This window comes from Trachypithecus francoisi, unplaced genomic scaffold (genome assembly GCF_009764315.1).
Source record: "Trachypithecus francoisi isolate TF-2019V2 unplaced genomic scaffold, Tfra_2.0 Lachesis_group12, whole genome shotgun sequence".
Lineage (NCBI taxonomy): Eukaryota > Metazoa > Chordata > Mammalia > Primates > Cercopithecidae > Trachypithecus > Trachypithecus francoisi.
The window spans coordinates 62252295-62271721 of NW_022681457.1; the positions used below are offsets into that span (position 1 = coordinate 62252295).

The window sequence follows — 19427 nt, forward strand, 5'->3', positions numbered from 1 at the left end:
GGACTCTGGTACCTGAGCCAAAGGAGGAAGTGTTGATCAGGCCAAAGCCAATGCCCAGTACCATCAGGTGGTGTCGTGGCAACCATCCAAATAGCCCCAGGAAACAAGGGACATTTACGGTGTTACAGGTCATCACGTTGTCTCTCCTCTGAGTCACCCTGAAAATTCTGTTTCTGCCAGGGGACACCTCCCAGCCACGATCCCACAGTTGAGGACTGTTGGTCAGGCAGGCCCTCGAGGCTGATGGCGGATACCATGCAGCTGGGCAGACCCTCTCCAAGGCCACAGTCAGCCTGGATCCAGCCTGGCCTTCAAGATCTGGCTTAGGGCTGGGTGCAGTGGTTCACATCTGTATTAGTCCACCACTGAGATGGGAGGATCACTTGAGGCCAGGAGTTCAAGACCAGCCTAGGCAACACAGTAAGACCCTATCTCTACAAGAAAAAAAAAAAAAAAACAGCCAGGTGTGGCGATTTTTAATCACACCTGTAGTCCCAGCTACTTGGGAAGCTGAGGCAGGAGGATCACTTGAGCCCAGGAGGTCAAGATTACAGTGAGCTATGACGGTGCCACTGCACTCCAGCCTGGGCGACAGAGCCAGATTCTGTCATCTTTAAAAAAAAAAAAAAACTGATTCAGACCATGATGGGGAATCAGGAATGGGGTCGGCATCACCAGCCTTTACTCTCCTCTGCCTCCCTCCCTCTCCACCTGGAAACTGACTCAAGGCTTCAAGGGGATGGATCTAAACAGCCAGAGGGGTGGTATCAGTACCAATAGAGCTGGAGCTGCTGATCCCACATGATCTAGGCCGTGCCTGGTGGACTCAGCCCATCAGCAGGCTTCCTCATTCACACGTGCGCTCACAAAGGATGCACACAAGTGTCTACCATGAAATTAGCCCTTGCTAAGATGAATGCTGCTCATTCATCAAAGAGCAGATCCCTGCTCCTTGCAGAGAGAAGACTGCAAGGAGCTTCTGGGTTTAAAAAAAAAAAAAAAAATTATCCTTCTTTCTCTGCCGGAGCCTCCAGGAAGCCCAGCGCCCAGCTTCAACAGGGACCATAAACCAGGACACAATGAACTCGGAGGCCCTGTCCAGCCTGGAGGTTACTGTGAATAAGAAACAACTTCTCCTACAGCTCTTGAGTAAAAACAATAGAGCTAACTTCATTTTGGGGTATTAGCATTCCCAAAGGATAAAGAGGCAGAGATAAGAAGTGACAATGCCTTACTGTGTACTCACTCTCCTCTTCCACATAGTGCCAAGACCTTTCATTTTGGGCCTTTCAACAGCCGGGGAAAGGCTTTCTCTAGTTTGCTTCCAGCTGCTTTTCTTTTTTTTTTTTTTTTTTGAGATGGAGTTTTTTTGCTCTTGTTGCCCAGGCTGGAGTACAATGGCATGATCTCAGTTCACCGCAACCTCTGCCTCTCAGGTTCAAGTCATTCTCCTGCCTTAGCCTCTCAAGTAGCTGGGATTACAGGCATGTGCCATCGCACTCGGCTAATTTTGTATTTTTAGTAGAGATGGGGTTTCTCCATGTTGGTCAGGCTGGTCTTGAACTGCCAACCTTAGGTGATCCACCCGCCTCGGCCTCCCAAAGTGCTATGATTACAGGCGTGAGCCACCACTCCCAGTCTTCCAGCTGCTTTTCTTCATGGCCAAGAACAGATTTTCCTGTGCGTTTTAGTACTATGGGGTACAGGGGCAGTCACAGAAAAGGAATCTCTATCAGGATGCAGCAGTCTAGAAATTACATTACTCTGCATTTCACTACAGGCCAGAGCACAATAATTCTTCCAAGATTTTCAGTAGGAAGAGCATAAAAATCTGGGGAAAAGAAGTTGCATTTCCATTCCTTATAAGTTGAGAAAGTAATTTATAGTAATCTTACAGAGCTGTACCTCTGTTTAAACACAGTAACATAATGAGAAAGAAGAAAATACAGTGAGAAGCTAGGGAAAGCTGGGTGCGGTGGTTCATGCCTGTAATCCCAGCACTATGGAAGGCTGAGGCTTGGGCCCAAAGAGTTCGAGACCAGACTGGGCAACATAGTGAGACCCTGCCTCTACAAAAAATTTAAAAATTAGCCAGGCTTTGTGACTCATGCTTGTTGTCCCAGCTACTCATGAGGCTGAGATAGGAGGATTGCTGGAGCCAGGGAGGTTGAGGCTGCAGTGAGCTATGATCATGCCACCGCACTCAGCCTGGATGACACAGCAACACCCTGTCAGAAAAAAAAAAAAAAGAAAAGAAAGAAAAAAGTAAGAGACATGATTTTATAATAGACCTGAGGCTGGGCATGGTGGTTCATGCCTATAATCCCAGCACTTTGGGAGGCCGAAGCGGGCAGATCACCAGAGGTCTAGAGTTTGAGACCAACATGAAGCAACCTTGTCTCTACTAAAAACACAAAATTAGCCAGGCATGGTGGCGCATGCCTGAGGCACATCACTTGAACCCGGGAGGTGGAAGTTGTGGTGAGCCAGGACTGCGTCACTGCACTCCTGCCTGGGTGACAGAGTGAAACTCTGTCTCAAAAAAAAAAAAAAAGGTAGAAAAAAAAATAGACCTGAAAGGTTTCTTTTCTCAGAGACCTCCCAAGGTGCCAGCCCAGACCAGGAGATCTGTACTGGGGGTGTCCAATTCCAACCTGAGGCTAAGTTATGTCTTGAGGCTCTGTACAGCCAAGTCACCCCACCTGATTCCAAAAAGACCAATTAACAAGGGGACTCCAGGGCTGGGCGCGGTGGCTCATGCCTATAATCCTAACACTTTGGGAGGCCAAAGAGGGCAGATCACCTGAGGTCGGGAGTTTGAAACCAGCCTGACCAACATGGAGAAACCCTGTCTCTACTAAAAATACAAAAATTAGCTGGGCATGGTGGCTCATGCCTGTAATCCCAGCTACTGGGGAGGTTGAGGCAGGAGAATCACTTGAACCAGGGAGGCAGAGGTTGTGGTGAGCTGAGATTGTGCTATTGCACTCCAGCCTGGGCAACAAAGGGAAACTCTGTCTCAAAAAAAACAAGGGGACTCCCTCCATCCCCCTCCAGTGACGACTGTCTTACACATTCAGGATCCACACCCAGCCCACATAAGGGACTTCTGAGCAATTAGGTACACAAAACACAGCTGAAGCTCTGATTAAGGCCTGTGGACCACCCCACTTTTTGCTCTCTAAAGCCAAGAGGCTGATTCCAGGCCAGGCACGGTGGCTCACACCTGTAATCCCAGCACTTTGGGAGGCCAAGGCGGGCGAATCACTTGAGGTCAGCAGTTTAGGACCAGCCTGGACAACATCGTGAAACACCATTTCTACTGAAAATACAAAGATTAGCTGGACATGGTGGCGGGCGCCTGTAATCCCAGCTACTTGAGAAGCTGAGGCAGGAGTATCGCTTGAACCCTGGAGGCAGAGGATGCAGTGAGCCACGAGTGCACCACTGCACTCCAGCCTGGGCAACAGAGCAAGACTCCATTTCAAAAAAACAAAAAAGGCCAAGAGGCAGATTCCTTTTCAAGCATGGCAGGAGCTATCCCAACAAAGCACCAACTCCCAGCACTGCTCAGCACTCCAGGAAACGAGACCTGCTGGGAACTGCTGCCAAAGAAACCATATCGAGTCAGGGTCCGGAGTGCCCCAGAACCTAACCAGGGGTCAAGCACCGAGCTGTTGCTCCATAAATCCTTTTCGGATGAATGGAGCATAATGTCATTTTAAAGAAAAGGGGAGGGAAGGCATGATACAGAGAACAGGATGAAAGAGAAGCCTGACTTCAGTGGAAATTCATTTGATCCTTAAGTGTGCACAAAATCCCAACAGTCGCCAGGCGCGGTGGCTCACGCCTGTAATCCCAGCACTCTGGGAGGTCAACAAGGGCAGATCACGCGGTCAAGAGGTTGAGACCATCCTGGCCAACATGGTGAAACCCCAGCTCTACTAAAAATACAAAAATTAGCTGGGCATGGTGGTGCGTGCCTATAGTCCCAGTTACTTGGGAGGCCGAGGCAGAAGAATCACTTGAACCCGGGAGGCGGAGGTTGCAGTGAGCTGAGATCCTGCCATTGCACTCCAGCCTGGCAACAGAGCCACACTCTGTCTCAAAACAAACAAAAACAAAAACAAAAATCCCAACAGTCAAAATACAGCACCAGGTGCAGGGACTCACACCTATAATCCCAGCACTTTGGGAGGCCAAGGTGGGTGGATCACTTGAGGTCAGGAGTTCGAGACCAGTCTGACCAACATGGTGAAACCCCGTCTCTACTAAAAAATACAAAAATTAGCCGGGCATGGTGGCGTACATCTGTAGTCTCAGCCACTCGGGTGGCTGAGGCATGAGAATCGCTTGAATCCAGGAGGTGGAAGTTGCAGGGAGCTGAGATTGTGCCACTGGCACTCCAGCCTGGGGGACAGAGCAAGACTCCATCTCAAAAAAAAAAAAATACAAGAAGGGAAGCCCCCTACTGGCTCAGCCACACAATGAATGCAGCAGCTTTTGGCAATCTTCACCCCCTCCTTAACTCTTGGGACCCCTCCCCAGCCCACCTTCTCCCTGAATCTCCAGCCATTCCCCACCCAACTTCTTCACTTTTGTCTTTTCCTTCTTCTTTTTTGTGACGGAGTCTCGCTCTGCTGCTCAGGCTAGAGTGCAGCGGCGTGATCTCGGCTCACTGCAACCTCCACCTCCCGGGTTCAAGCGATTCTCCTGCCTCAGCCTCCGAGTAGCTAGGATCACAGGTGCCCACCACCACGCATGGCTAATTTTTTGTATTTTTAGTAGAGACAGGGTTTCACCGTGTTAGCCAGGATGGTCTCGATCTCCTGACCTCAAGTGATCCACCGGCCTCAGCGTCTCAAAACACTGGGATTACAGGCATGAGTCACTGCGCCTGGCCAGCACTTGCCTTTCATTCGTTTTCTTTTGTTTTCATTTTATTTTTAAAATTTTTTTTTTTTTTTTTGAGACGGGGTCTCGCTCAGTCGCCCAGGTTGGAGTGCAGTGGCGCGATCCCGGCTCACTGCAAGCTCCGCCTCCCGGGTTCACACCATTCTCCTGCCTCAGCCTCCTAAGTAGCTGGGACTACAAGCGCTTGCTGCCATGCCCGGCTAATTTTTTTGCATTTTTAGTAGAGACGGGGTTTCACCGTATTAGCCAGGATGGTCTCGATCTCCTGACCTTGTGATCCGCCCGTCTCGGCCTCCCAAAGTGCTGGGATTACAGGCTTGAGCCACCGCGCCCGGCCTATTTTTTAAAATTTTTTATAGAGCCAACGTCTTGCTATGATGCCCAGGCTGGTCTGGAACTCCTGACTTCAAGAGATCCACCTACCTTGGCCTCCCAAACTACTGGGATTACACGTGTGAGCCACCACACCTGGCCCTCATTTGCTTTAGGTCAAACTGGCTCAGGTCATAGATCAGGAAAGATTCAAAGTCAACACCTTTTATTTTCCTAGGACAAATAGACTCTTTGAACTGGTATGACTTAACATGGAGTAGCACAACAATTGTTCCAAGGTCTCATTTTCAAAATTGACGGGTTTTTTTTTTTTTTGTTTTGAGACGGAGTCTCGCTCTGTCGCCCAGGCTGGAGTGCAGTGGCCGGATCTCAGCTCACTGCAAGCTCCACCTCCCGGGTTCACGCCATTCTCCTGCCTCAGCCTCCCGAGTAGCTGGGACTACAGGCGCCACCACCTCGCCCGGCTAGTTTTTTTTTTGTATTTTTAGTAGAGACGGGGTTTCACCGTGTTAGCCAGGATGGTCTCGATCTCCTGACCTAGTGATCCGCCCGTCTCGGCCTCCCAAAATGCTGGGATTACAGGCTTGAGCCACCGCACCCGGCCCAAAATTGACGGTTTTAATTGTAAAGCAACGATTCCTCTTATTTTGCACCCTTAATTCTCTCATCGAACACCAGAGAAACTGCATCTAAAAAACACCCCACTTTAGGAGGCCGAGGTGGGCAGATCACCTGAGGTCAGGAGCTCAAGAACAGCCTGGCCGACACGGCGAAACCTTGTCTCCACCAAAAATACAAAAGTTAGCCAGGCATGGTGGTACGCGCCTGTAGTCTCAGCTACTGGGGAGGCTTAGGTGGGAGAATCACTCAAACCTGGTAGATGGAGGTTGCAGTGAGCCGAGATTGTGCCACTGCACTCCAGCCTGGGCAACAGGAAAATTAAATAAATAAATAAATAAATAAAGCCAGGTGCAGTGGCTCACGCCTGTAATCCCAGCACTTTGGGAAGCTGAGGTACGTGGATCACTTAAGGTTAGGAGTTCAAGACTAGACTGGCCAACACAGTGAAAGCCCGTTTCTACTAAAAATACAAAAAATTAGCCAGGCATGGTAGCAGGCGCCTGTAATCCCAGCTACTTGGGAGGCTGAGGCAGAACTGCTTGAACCCGGGAGGCAGAGGTTACAGTGAGCCAAGATCACACCACTGCGCACTCCAGCCTGAGCAACAGAGTGAGTGAGACTGAGAAGAAGAAGAAGAAGAAAAGAAGAAAAGAAGAAAAGGAAGAAGAAGAAGAAGAAGAAGAAGAAGAAGAAGAAAGAAGAAAGAAGAAAGAAGAAAGAAGAAGAAGAAGAAGAAACGAAAAACACCCAACTGTGCACCTTTCCCAGCTCTCTTGCCATTCACTCTTTCCCAGAAGGGAGCAAGAAGTCCTTTCCTGGGCTCACAGACATGAAGGGCTCCCACAGGAAAACGTGTTCTGGGAGGCTTGGAACCACCCCTCACAGGTGTGCTCCTCTCGCTGCCATTTTCCCCCAGGTGCTGCTGGAGTTCCAGAGCTACACCTGCTCAGAAAACAATCTGGGGAGGAAAAGTCCCAGAAAGAGGCAGCAACTTGCGAAGGACACACAGCAATTTTGTGGGAGTGGCTCTCAGGCCCCGAGGACAGACATAGGAATTCCCAGGCCAGGCCTTCCTCCTGCAATTCCATGGCCTGTGATCCTCTGTCCCAAACGCCACACATAATTAGAAGTTATAATCCTGTAATTCCATGATGACATCTTTGAACTTAAATATACCTCAAAACTACTTTTTTTTTTTTAATGCTAAAAGCAACTTCACAAAAAAGAAGTTTTCCCACTCTGTCCCACACTGTCCTGCCCAGGACTCCTCACCAGTGAGCAAAGCCCAAAGTCTCTCTGTGTCACCTGGAAGAAGGAGGAAGATGCCAAGACTATTTTAGGAACTGGATCCTAAGGCTTTGAACAATTAAGAATTGATTCGTTTATGGGAAAGTTTCACTTCCCTATTTATAATTATGCACTGTCGTTATCTATCAAAAAAACGAAAATCAACAACAATCTCTCCATCCACTCAGGGATCACTGGCCAAGAGCCAAAAGCTATTTTTAGACTTGCTCAGGACCTAGAGGTAGGAAGGCGTGGAAGGTATCACCATGACTCCCGGCTCCAAAGCATCTTTGTAGCCCAGACCCTGCCGCCTGCGGGTATCTCAGGGCCCCTGCTCCGCAGGCTGGGGTCGCTTTTGAGGTACTGAGCTCCCTGCCTGTTATCTTCTGGGCAGAAGTCCGCAGTGTGAGCCCAGGAGCTCCTGAACGTGCCAAGAGCCAGCGAGGCCCGCACCCGCCGCCCGCCGCCAGCCCCCGCCAAGTCTCCCGGACAACAAGACAAATCCGCTTTGGCACACAGTGAGACGCACAAGACCGTGGGCCTCACCTGCAGTGCTCACGCCCTCCTGGACCACCCGGAGCCGGGGAGGGGGCAACGCCAGAGGCTCCCTCCCACCAGCGGCTCTCCCCTGCTCCCTGAAAAGTCCCACAGGCGGACGTTGGAAGCATTTTGGAGGCAAAAAGTGACCGCCGGCCGGGCGCAGTGGCTCACGCCTGTAATCCCAGCACTTTGGGAGACTGGGGAGGGAGGATCCCTTGAGCCCAAGAATTCGCGACCAGTCTGGGCAACAGAGCGATACCCCAGTCCTAAAAAAAATTAACGTGGCGAGGTGCCGCGCCTGCAGTCCCAGTTACTCGGGAGGCTGGGGCGGGAGGATCGCTGGAGCCCAGGAAGTCGAGGCTGCAGTGAGCTATAAACGCGCCACTGCACTCCAGCCTGGGCGACAGAGCGCCTAAAATAAATATGAGACCGCCAACCCGCCTGGAATGGTCTGTCTCCACCCGCGCTCCCACTAAGCGCTCCTGTAACGCGCCCAGAGGCCAAGGGCGCCAGCGCAGCCAGGAACGGCTCCTTTCCCCAGGCACCAGGGATCGCAAATGAGGGGTGGCGGCGGGTGGAGGGGGAGACCCAACCACCCCTCCAGGTCCTCCGCCCGCACCTGCGCGGGGCGGCCACATGCGCCTCCCCTACTCCCCGCCCAGCCCCGGATGCCACCTGCCCGGGACGCCGGGGACACCGCCGACCCCCTCCTCCCCGCCGGCCTCCGTCAGGCCAGCCCCGGCCCAGTGAGCCCCCCCCCCCCGGCCTGGTGGACCCCGACCGCGCGCTCCTACAGCCCCTGCAGGGCCTGGGGGAAAGGCGGTCTGGGGCCCGCAGTTCCCCGCCCGCCCGAAGTCGCACACCTTCCGAAAGTAGCCGTCTTTCTCCTCCAGCGGCTGGGGGGCCGCGGGCAACAGCGCATCGGTCATGCTGGCGGCGCGGGAGCGGAGGGCGGACTGAGGCGCGGCGGCTGAGACTGGCCGGAGAGGACGTGCGGCCCCGCCCCTAGCCCCGCCCTTCCCCGTCCCTCCACTCCAGTCCAGTCCGGCGGCCCTTCTAGCCCCGCCTGGGGCCGAGCCCGGGAGCCTTGGAGACGCTCCCCGCCCCGTGGCGGGCCCCGAGCCCGTGCCCCTTGCGGCGCTCGTCATCGGAGACCTGTGCCCTGGGCGCAGCGCCTCGGAGTTGTCTCTGGGCGTCGTGGCTGGCTCAAGTTTGCGAGCTCCGCGAGAGCGCAGGGAAGGCACGGGGGTCTCAGGGGCCGCAGCGAAGCCCTGGCTGTGGACCTGCGCCCTGCCCTGGAGCCCAGGGAGTCAGTGAGGAGGGCGTGGGTCCAGGCGCGTCCCTCCCGGGTGAAGCCTGCGCGCCGCGGGGGAAGGGGCCAGACTCGACGCCACGTCGAGGGCGCGGCGGTAGCTCTGGGCCCTGGGCCCAGCGGTCTAGAAAAGCTTTTCCCAGGAGGGGAGCCCATGGCCAAGGGAGTGTTGATTGCGCCGCCGAGCGCCTTGCCCGGACTACTCGGGCTTGTTGGCATGGGGAGCCGATTCCCCGTCCCCGCTGCAAAGACGAGTGGGATCCGCTGGGCTCCCGGATGGCCCTGAGAGAGGGGATCAGGAGGAGTTTTGTGCCCCAGACACGGCGGATGTCCTTGAACACAGATCTTTTTTTTTAAGAGATGGGACCTCGCTCTGTCACCCAGGCTGGAGGTCAGTGTTGCGATCTCGGCTCTTTGCAGCCTCGACCTCCCAGGATCAAGCGATGCTCCAGCCTCGGCCTCCCAAGTAGCGGAGACTGCAGGCGCGTGCCAACACGCCCGGCTTTTTTGTTGTTGTTGTTGTTGTTTTTGAGACAGAGTCTCGCCCTGTCGCCCAGGCTGGAGTGCGATCTCGACTCACTGCAATCTCCGCCTCCCGGGTTCAAGCGATTCTCCTGCCTCAGCCTCCCGAGTAGCTGGGACGACAGGTGTCCACCACCACACCCGGCTAATCTTCAGTAGAGACAGTTTCACCTTGTTGACCAGGCTTGTCTTGAACTCCTGACCTCGTGATCCGTCCGCCTCCGCCTGTCTCCCTAAGTGCTGGGATTACAGGCGTGAGTCACTGCGCCCGGCTTTTGTTTTTTTGTTGCTGTTGTTAACAGATGCGGAGTCTCACTATGATATCCAGGCTGGCCTCAAACTCCCGACCTAAGTGATCCTCCTTCGTCAGCCTCCTAAAGTGCTGGGATTACAGGTGCTCGCCATTGTGCCCAGCCCGGAGCACAGTTCTTCACCACCACTACAGACCTCGGTTTTCTCGACTGCAAAATGGGGCTCTTTTATTATTCTTGGATTCTTTTTTTCTCGGGCTGATGGAGGGTAGTAGGACAAAAGTGAGTGTTGGAAAGTAGGGATGAACTTAGTTTAGGAGGGAAAGGGTGACCCATGGGGACAGGGTTTGTATCAGTCTCCCACCAACCTCCTGCTGGGTGCTAGACTCTGTGGGCAGATGCCTGGCAGCACTTGAAGCCAGGACCTTGCCACCTAAGCAGGGACATCCAGCCCGCGGGGCCATGCTCCTCCCGGCCACTGCTTGCTGTTACAACTGCTTCTCCCCCAACAAAGGGACTGCTCTTAGCGATCGCGATAGATGTCACAGGTCTCAGCTACTCAGGAGACTGTAGCCTGTAGTCTCGGCTACTTAGGAGACTGAGGCAGGAGGATTCCTTGAGCCCAGGAGGTGGAGGCTGCAGTGAGCTATGATCGTTGCCACTGCACTCCAGCCTGGGCAACAGATCAAGACTCTCTGTTTAAAAATAAATAAATAGACCGGGCACAGTGGCTCATGCCTGTAATCCCAGCACTTTGGGAGGCTGAGGCGGATGGATCATCTGAAGTCAGGGGTATGAGACCAGCCTGACCAACATGGTGAAACGCCATCTCTATTAAAAAAAAAAAAATTTAGCTGGGCCTGATGGCACACGCCTGTGATCCCAGCTACTCGGGAGGCTGAGACAGGAGAATTGCTTTAACCTGGGAGGTGGAGGTTGCAGTGAGACGACATTGGGCCATTGCACTTCAGCCTGGGCAACAAGAGTGAAACTCCGTCTCAAGACAATAATAATAATAAAATAAATAAATAAATAGGCCGGGCACGGTAGCTCATGCCTGTAATCCCAGCACTTTGGGAGGCCGAGGCAGGAGAATCAGGAGGTCAGGAGTTTGAGACCAGCCTAACCAACATGGTGAAACCCATCTCTACTAAAAATATAAAAATTGGCCGGGCATGGTGGCATGCACCTGTAATCCCAGCTATTCAGGAGGCTGAGGCAGGAGAATCGCTTGAATGCGGGAGGTGGAGGTTGCAGTGAGCCCAGATCGTGCCACTGCACTCCAGCCTGGGCAACACAGTGAGACTCTCTCAAATAAGTAAGTAAATACATAAATAATGTAAAAAATAGAAAGGATGAAGAGTAAGAAAAGGACGCGTGGTGTTAAAGACACACCAGCCCACCCAAAGACTACTTCCTGAGCATCTTCAGCAGAAAGGGGCACCTCTCTGTATGAGTCCCAGCGGGGCATCTCCTGGCCATATGAGCCATCTGAGTGTCAGTGCTTGGGGCTGCAGCTGCGCAGAACCAGACATCGTTAGACATTCTCATGACTCATCACAGTGGTACCCCACATGTCTGTTCTTTTATCTCTGATCCCACTATGACCAGGAAATTAGAACTGCCGCCGCTGACCCAACAGGACAGCAGCATCTCACTTCCTATTTGTCAACCCCATTGGTGGTCTGTGCAACAAGAACCACCCGTGAGCCCCTGTGCTACTAACAAAAGAGCTGGATGGGAACTTCTGAGCTATGCAAAAGATTAAAATCTCAACTGCAAACAACTGTTTTGTTAAGTCTCATTTTACCATCTGGTTTAGGTCAGCACGGACCCAGTTCCTCCATGTAAAATTCAAGTGTCACATCCTAAGACCTTCTTGTTGACAAAAGGAACGTTGGTTTTTGAGGATAACCTGACATACATCCTCTCTTGGGGAATCTGATGAAGTTTGCCAAATTAAATGTAGAAATTATAAGATAATCCTTGAATGAATAAAAATCACTGCAAATATTAAACTCAACTTTGCAATTTTTTTTCTTTTCTTTTTCTTTTTTTTTTTTTTTGAGATGGAGTCTCCCTCTGTCGCCCAGGCTGGAGTGCCATGGCACAACCTCAGCTCACCACAACCTCCACCTCCCAGGTTCAAGCAATTCTCCTGCCTCAGTCTCCCTAGTAGCTGGGATTACAGGCATGCGCCACCATGCCCTGCTAATTTTTTGTATTTTTAGTAGAGATGGGGTTTCAGCATGTTGGCCAGGCTGGTCTTGAACTCCTGATCTCAGGTGATCCACCTGCCTCGGCCTCCCAAAGTGCTGAGATTACATGCATGAGCCACTGTGCCTGGCCCATTTTGCAATTTTTGTAAAAATAATTCTTAGAAATTGCCAGGCCCAGTGGCTCTCACCTGTAATCCCAGCACATTGGGAGGACAACGCAAGAGGATCACTTGAGCCCAGGAGTTGAAGACCATCCTGGGCAACATACTGAAACATCCATCTCTACAGAAAAATTTAATTAATTGGACAAGAGTGGCCAGGCGCAGTGGCTCACGCCTGTAATCCCACCACTTTGGGAGGCTGAGGCGGGGGGATAAGTTGTGATCAGAAGTTCGAGACCAGCCTGGCCAACATGGTGAAACCCTGTCTCTACTAAAAATGCAAAAAATTAGCTGGACGTGGTGGCAGGCACCTGTGATCCCAGCTACTCAGGAGGCTGAGGCAAGAGAATCGCTTGAACTTGGGAGGTGGAGGTTGCAGTGAGCCGAGATCGCGCCACAGTACTCCAGCCTGGGCAACAGAGTGAGACTCCATCTCAAAAAAAAAAAAAGCCAAGAGCGGTAGCACATGCCTGCAGTTCCAGCTACTCAGGAAGTTGAGGCAGGAGGATTTGTCGAGCACAAGAGTTCAAGACTGCAGTGAGCCAAGAATATACCACCGTACTCCAGCCTGGGCTATAGAGCAAGACCCTGTCTTATAAAGAAAATAAAAAAATTGGCCAGGTGCGATGGCTCACACCTGTAATCCCAGCACTTTGGTAGACTGGGGTGGGTGGATCACGAGGTCAGAAGATCGAGACCATCCTGGCTAATGTGGTGAAACCCCGTCTCTACTAAAAATACAAAAAATTAGCCAGGCATGGTGGCACGCGCCTGTAGTCCCAGCTACCCGGGAGGCTGAGGCAGGAGGATGGTGTGAACCCAGGAGGTGGAGGTTGCAGTGAGCTGAGATGGTGCCACTGCACTCCAGCCTGGGCAACAGAGCGAGACTTCATCTCAAAAAAAAAAAAAAAAAAAAAAAAGAAAAGAAAAGAAATAGGCTGGGCGCGGTGGCTCACACCTGTAATCCTAGCACTTTGGGAGGCCAAGGCGGGTGGATCACGAGGTCAGCAGTTCGAGACCAGCCTGACCAACACGGTGAAACCCTGTCTGTACTAAAAATACAAAACTTAGCCAGGCGTGGTGGCACGCACCTGTAATCCCAGCTACTCAGGAGACTGAGGCAGGAGAATCTCTCGAACCCGGGAGGCGGAGGTTGCAGTGGGCCAAGACTGCGCCATTGCACTCCAGCCTGGGCAACAGAGCAAGATTCTGTCTCAAAAAAAAAAAAAAGAAAGAACAAGAAAAGAAAAGAAATAAAAGAAATAAAGAAAAAAAGAAAAAAATTTAAAATTCTCAGAAATTGAAGCCATTTGGTGCCATGCAGGAATACCAACTAGAGAGAACTACATCAAGTTCAACAGGCTCAAAGTCTCCTTAGCCACACCCTTTTGGCCCTCACAGTCTCAGTTTTCCCCACTTTACAAAATTTTTTTTTTTTTTTTTTTTTGAGATGGAGTCTTGCTCTGTCCCCCAGGCTGGAGTGCAGTGCAATGGCGTGATCTTGGCTCACTGTAACCTCTGCCTCCTGAGTTCAAGCTATTCTCCTGCCTCAGCCTCCAGAGTAGCTGAGATCTTAGGCGTGTACCACCAGGCCTGCCTAATTTTTGCATTTTTAGTCAGGCTAAATTATATTGATCAGGCTGGTCTCAAACTCCTGATCTCAAGTGCTGGGATTACAGGAATGAGCCACTGTGCCTGCCCAAAGTGCTGGGATTACAAGCATGAGCCACTGCACCTGGTCTACAATAAATTCTTGCACATAGCTGTCACTTCCTGCATACTTATTCCATGCCAGGTGCTGTCCTAAGTACATTGCATGCATTATCTCAGTTCTCCCACAACCCTATGAGGTAGGTACTTTATCATCCCCATTTTACAGAGGAGGAAGCTGAGCCTCAGAGGTCACCAGCCCACTAAGTGGCAGAGTCAGGGCTGTCTGATGCTATGCTATATGCTATACTGTATCACACTATTCTCTACTACTTAAAAGGAAAAGTGTTTTGACATATAGGGAGGAACTGACTGTCGGTTAAAAATAAATGAATTACAAGCCTGGGCAACATGGTGAAACTATCTTTACAAATGATACAGTCAGGCGCGGTGGCTCACGCCTGTAATCCCAGCACTTTGGGAGGCCGAGGCAGGCAGATAATGAGGTCAGGAGATCGAGACCATCTTGGCTAACATGGTGAAACCCCATCTCCACTAAAAATTTTTTAAAAATTAGCTGGGAGTGGTAGCAGGCGCCTGTAGTCCCAGCTGCTCAGGAAGCTGAGGCAGGAGAATGGCGTGAACCTGGGAGGCGGAGCTTGCAGTGAGCCAAGATCGCGCCACTACACTCCAGCCTGGGTGACAGAGTGAGACTCCATCTCAAAAAAAAAAAAAAAAAAAAAAAGATACAAAAATTAGCCAGGTGTGGTGGCGCATGCCTGTAGTTCCAGCTATTTAGGAGGCTGAGGCAGGAGGATTGCTTGAACCTGGCAGGTCAAGGCTGCAGTGAGCCCAGATGGTGCCACTGCACTCCAGCCTGGGGGACATAAGCGAGACCCTGTCTCAAAAAAATAAAAATAAAAATGAAAGAATAAATGAATTACAGGATGGCAAACAATACCAAGTATTGGTGAGATTGTGGAATCTCATATATTGCTTACAGGAGTGTAAACTGGGATGACTACACTGGAAAATTGTTTGAGTAGCAAATGCTACTAAAGAACATATGCGGGCCAGGTGCCCTGGCTCATGCCTGTAATCCTAGCACTTTGGGTGGCTGAGGTGGATGGATCACTTGAGGTCAGGAGTTCAAGACCAGCCTGGCCAACATGGTCAAACCCCATCTCTACTAAAAATACAAAAATTGCCGGGCGCGGTGGCTCAAGCGTGTAATCCCAGCACTTTGGGAGGCAGAGACCGGCGGATCAGGAGGTCAGGAGATCGAGACTATCCTGGCTAACACGGTGAAACCCTGTCTCTACTAAAAACTACAAAAAACTAGCCGGGCGATGTGGCGGCGCCTGTAGTCCCAGCTACCCGGGAGGCTGAGGCAGGAGAATGGCGTGAACCCAGGAGGCGGAGCTTGCAGTGAGCTGAGATCCAGCCACAGCACTCCAGCCTGGGTGACAGAGCGAGACTCCGTCTCAAAAAAAAAAAAAAGCCGGGCGCGGTGGCTCAAGCCTGTAATCCCAGCACTTTGGGAGGCCTAGACGGGCGGATCACGAGGTCAGGAGATCGAGACCATCCTGGCTAACACGGTGAAACCCCGCCTCTACTAAAAAAAAAAAAAAAAAACGCCGGGCGCGGTGGCTCAAGCCTGTAATCCCAGCACTTTGGGAGGCCGAGACCGGCGGATCACGAGGTCAGGAGATCGAGACCATCCTGGCTAACACGGTGAAACCCCGTCTCTACTAAAAACTACAAAAAACTAGCCGGGCGACGTGGCGGCGCCTGTAGTCCGAGCTACCCGGGAGGCTGAAGCAGGAGAATGGCGTGAACCCAGGAGGCGGAGCTTGCAGTGAGCTGAGATCCCGCCACAGCACTCCAGCCTGGGTGACAGAGCGAGACTCCGTCTCAAAAAAAAAAAAAAAAAAAAAGCCGGCGCGGTGGCTCAAGCCTGTAATCCCAGCACTTTGGGAGGCCGAGACGGGCGGATCACGAGGTCAGGAGATCGAGACCATCCTGGCTAACACGGTGAAACCCCGTCTCTACTAAAAATACAAAAAAAAAAAACTAGGCGGGCGAGGTGGCGGGCGCCTGTAGTCCCAGCTGCTCCAGAGGCTGAGGCAGGAGAATGGCGTAAACCCGGGAGGCGGAGCTTGCAGTGAGCTGAGATCCGGCCACTGCACTCTAGCCCGGGCAACAGAGCAAGACACCGCCTCAAAAAAAAAAAAAAAAAAAAAGAACAAATGACTGTAAATGGTGGTATTCACACAATAGAAAATTGCACACAATGAAAATTAACATATTGCTATTATGTGCAACATCATGGATAAAATGTCACAAAAATATTATTGAGCAAAGATAACTAGACACAAATACTGTATCATTCCATTTTATTTGTTGTTTTTTTTTTTTTTTTTCTGAGACTGCGTTTTGCTCTTTTGCCCAGGCTGGAGTGAAGTGGCGAGATCTCTGCTCACTGCAACCTCCACCTGCCAGGTTCAAGCGATTCCCCTGCCTCAGCCTCCCAAGTAGCTGGGATTAGAGGTGCGTGCCACCATGCCCAGCTAATTTTTTGTAATTTTAGTAGAGATGGGTTTTCACCATGTTGGCCAGGCTGGTCCTGAACTCTTGACCTCAGGTGATCCACCTGCCTTGGCCTCCCAAAGCATTAAGATTACAGGCATTAGCCACCATGCTGAGCCTCCATTTTATATAAAGTAAAAAAAAGAAATAAATAGGGCGGGTGCAGTGGCTCACATCTCTAGTCCTAGCACTTTGGGAGTCCGACGCGGTGAATCACGAGGTCAGGAGTTTGAGACCATCCTGGCTAACACGGTGAAACCCCGTCTCTACTAAAAACACAAAAAATTAGCCAGGCATGGTGGCATGCACCTGTAGTCCCAGCTACCCAGGAGGCTGAGGCAGGAGAATCGCTTGAACCTGGGAGGTAGAGGTTGCAGTGGGCCGAGATGGTGCCACTGCACGCCAGCCTGGCTGACAGAGCAAGGCTCTGCCTCAAATAAATAAATAAATTAAATAAACAACAAAAATGCATAGAACCATGTGCTCATGATTTATGCACATTTTTATTTTCTTAAATTTTAGTGCATGTCCATTTTATATTTTAAAAACGAAAACAATTATAAAAATGAATGATACTGGCCAGGTGCGGTGGCTCACGCCTGTAATCCCAGCACTTTGGGAGGCTGAGGCGGGCAGATCATTTGAGGTCAGGAGTTCAAGACCAGCCTGATCAACATGATGAAACCCCATCTCTACTAAAAATGCGAAAAAACTAGCTAGGCATGGTGGCAGGTGCCTGTAATCCCAGCTACTCGGGAGGCTGAGGCAGGAGAATCACTTGAAACCGGGAGGCGGAGGTTGCAGTGAGCCAAGATCGCCACTGCACTGTAGCCTGGGCAATAGAACAAGACTTAGTCTCAAAAAAAAAAAAAAAAAAAAAAAAGCGATACTGTTTCCAAAGCACACTGGGTGGGTTTCTGTGCATGTTATGAGTGACCATCACCTGCTAGCACCCATGCATGGACCCAGAGGAAGGAATGACACTGGGCTCGGGTGATTCAGCCCATCTTCCTATCTGCAGTTTCCTCGTAAGGTCCTAAGATTTGCACTTTCTTGCATGTCTAAATAAGAAAGAAAGAAAGGCTATATTGGATTATCCCTGCCATAAATATAAATAAATAAGAGGCCAGGCACCATGGCTCATACCTGTAATCCCAGCGCTTTGGGAGGCCAAGGCAGGAGTATCACTTGAGCCTTGGACTTCAAGATCAGCCTGGGCAACACAGCAAGACCCCGTCTCTACAAAAAATAGAAAAATTGGCCGGGCACCGTAGCTCAAGCCTGTAATCCCAGCACTTTGGGAGGCCGAGACGGGCAGATCACGAGGTCAGGAGATCGAGACCATCCTGGTTAACATGGTGAAACCCCGTCTCTACTAAAAAATACAAAAAACTAGCCGGGCGAGGTGGCGGGCGCCTGCAGTCCCAGCTACTCGGGAGGCTGAGGCAGGAGAACGGCGTAAACCCGGGAGGCAGAGCTTGCAGTGAGCTGAGATCCGGCCACTGTACTCCAGCCTGGGCGACAGAGTGAAACTCCGTCTCAAAAAAAAAAAAAAAGAAAAATTAGCCTGGCTTGGTGGCATACACTTGTATTCCCAGCTATTCAGAAGGCTAGGGTAGTAGGATTGTTTGAGCCCAGGAGTTCGAGGTTGCACTGCACTCCAGACTTAGACCCTGTCTCTAAAAAATAAACAGAACAGAAAGAAAGGAAAGGTATGTGGCCTGGGTGTGGTGGCTTATGCTGGTAATCCCAGCACTTTGACAGACTGAGGTGGGAGGATCACTGGAGCCCAGGGGTTTGAGACCAGCCTAGGCAACATAGCAAAATTGCTTCTTTACAAAAAATACAAAAATTAGCCAGGCATGGTTGTGTATGTCTGTAGTCCCAGCTACTTGAGAGGCTGGGATGGGAGGACCACCTGAACTTGGGGAGGATGAGGCTGCAGTGAGCCATGATTGTGCCATGGCACTCCAGCAACAGAATGAGACCCTGTCTCAAAAAAAAAGAAAAGCTATGTGGTGGCCAGGTCCGGCAGCTCATGCTTGTAATCCCAGCACTATGGGAGGTCGAGGAGGGCAGATCACTTGAGGTCATGAGTTTGAGACCAGCCTGGAGAACATGGTGAAACCCCGGACCACTGAAAATACAAAAATTAGCTGGGTGTGGAGGCGCCTGTAATCTCAGCTACTCAGGAGGCTGAGGCAGGAGAATCACTCGAACCCGGGCAGTGGAGGCTGCAGTGAGCCACAATGCTGCCCCTTCAGCCTGGGCGATAGAACAAGACTCAGTCTCGGCCGGGCGCGGTGGCTCAGCCTGTAATCCCAGCACTTTGGGAGGCCGAGACGGGCGGATCACGAGGTCAGGAGATCGAGACCATCCTGGCTAACATGGTGAAACCCCGTCTCTACTAAAAAATACAAAAAACTAGCCGGGCGAGGTGGCGGGCGCCTGTAGTCCCAGCTACTCGGGAGGCTGAGGCAGGAGAATGGCGTGAACCCGGGAGGCGGAGCTTGCAGTGAGCCGAGATTGCGCCACTGCACTCCAGTCTGGGTGACAGAGCGAGACTCTGCCTCAAAAAAAAAAAAAAAAAAAAAAAGACTCAGTCTCAAAATAAAATAAAATAAAATAAAATAAATAAAAAAGTTATTGAGTGTTCTTTGCCTATTTGAAGCTACAAACCGTAAGAAAATTACGAGTAACACAGAAATAAAATCATGGACTTTGGTGTTTTGTCTGAATATATGAATTTGTCCCCAGTCTTTTTTACTTTCTTTTACTTTTTCTTTTCTTTTTTTTTTTTTTGAGATGGAGTTTTGCTCTTGTTGCCCAGGCTAGAATGCAATGGCATGGTCTTGGCTCACCGCAACTTCTGCCTCCCGGGTTCAAGTGATTCTCCTGCCTCAGCCTCCCGAGTAGCTGGGATTACAGGCATGCGCCACCATGCCTGGCTAATTTTGTATTTTTAGTAGAGACGGGGTTTCTCCATGTTGGTCCGGCTGGTCTCGAACTCCCAATCTCAGGTGATCTG

The 19427-nt window shown here is 51.1% G+C and overlaps 1 protein-coding gene across 2 annotated transcripts in view; it reads right to left on the reverse strand.

The window, feature by feature from the left end:
- RHPN2 (rhophilin Rho GTPase binding protein 2) overlaps positions 1–8680 on the reverse strand; it is an 87644-nt gene extending 78964 nt beyond the window's left edge. For both annotated transcript variants that reach the window (XM_033225616.1, XM_033225615.1), the window contains exon 1: positions 8559–8680. In XM_033225616.1, coding sequence (XP_033081507.1) covers positions 8559–8624 — 66 coding nt within the window. In that variant the 5' untranslated portion in view covers positions 8625–8680. The remainder of the gene's footprint in view (positions 1–8558) is intronic.
- Between the last annotated feature and the right edge of the window lie 10747 nt (positions 8681–19427).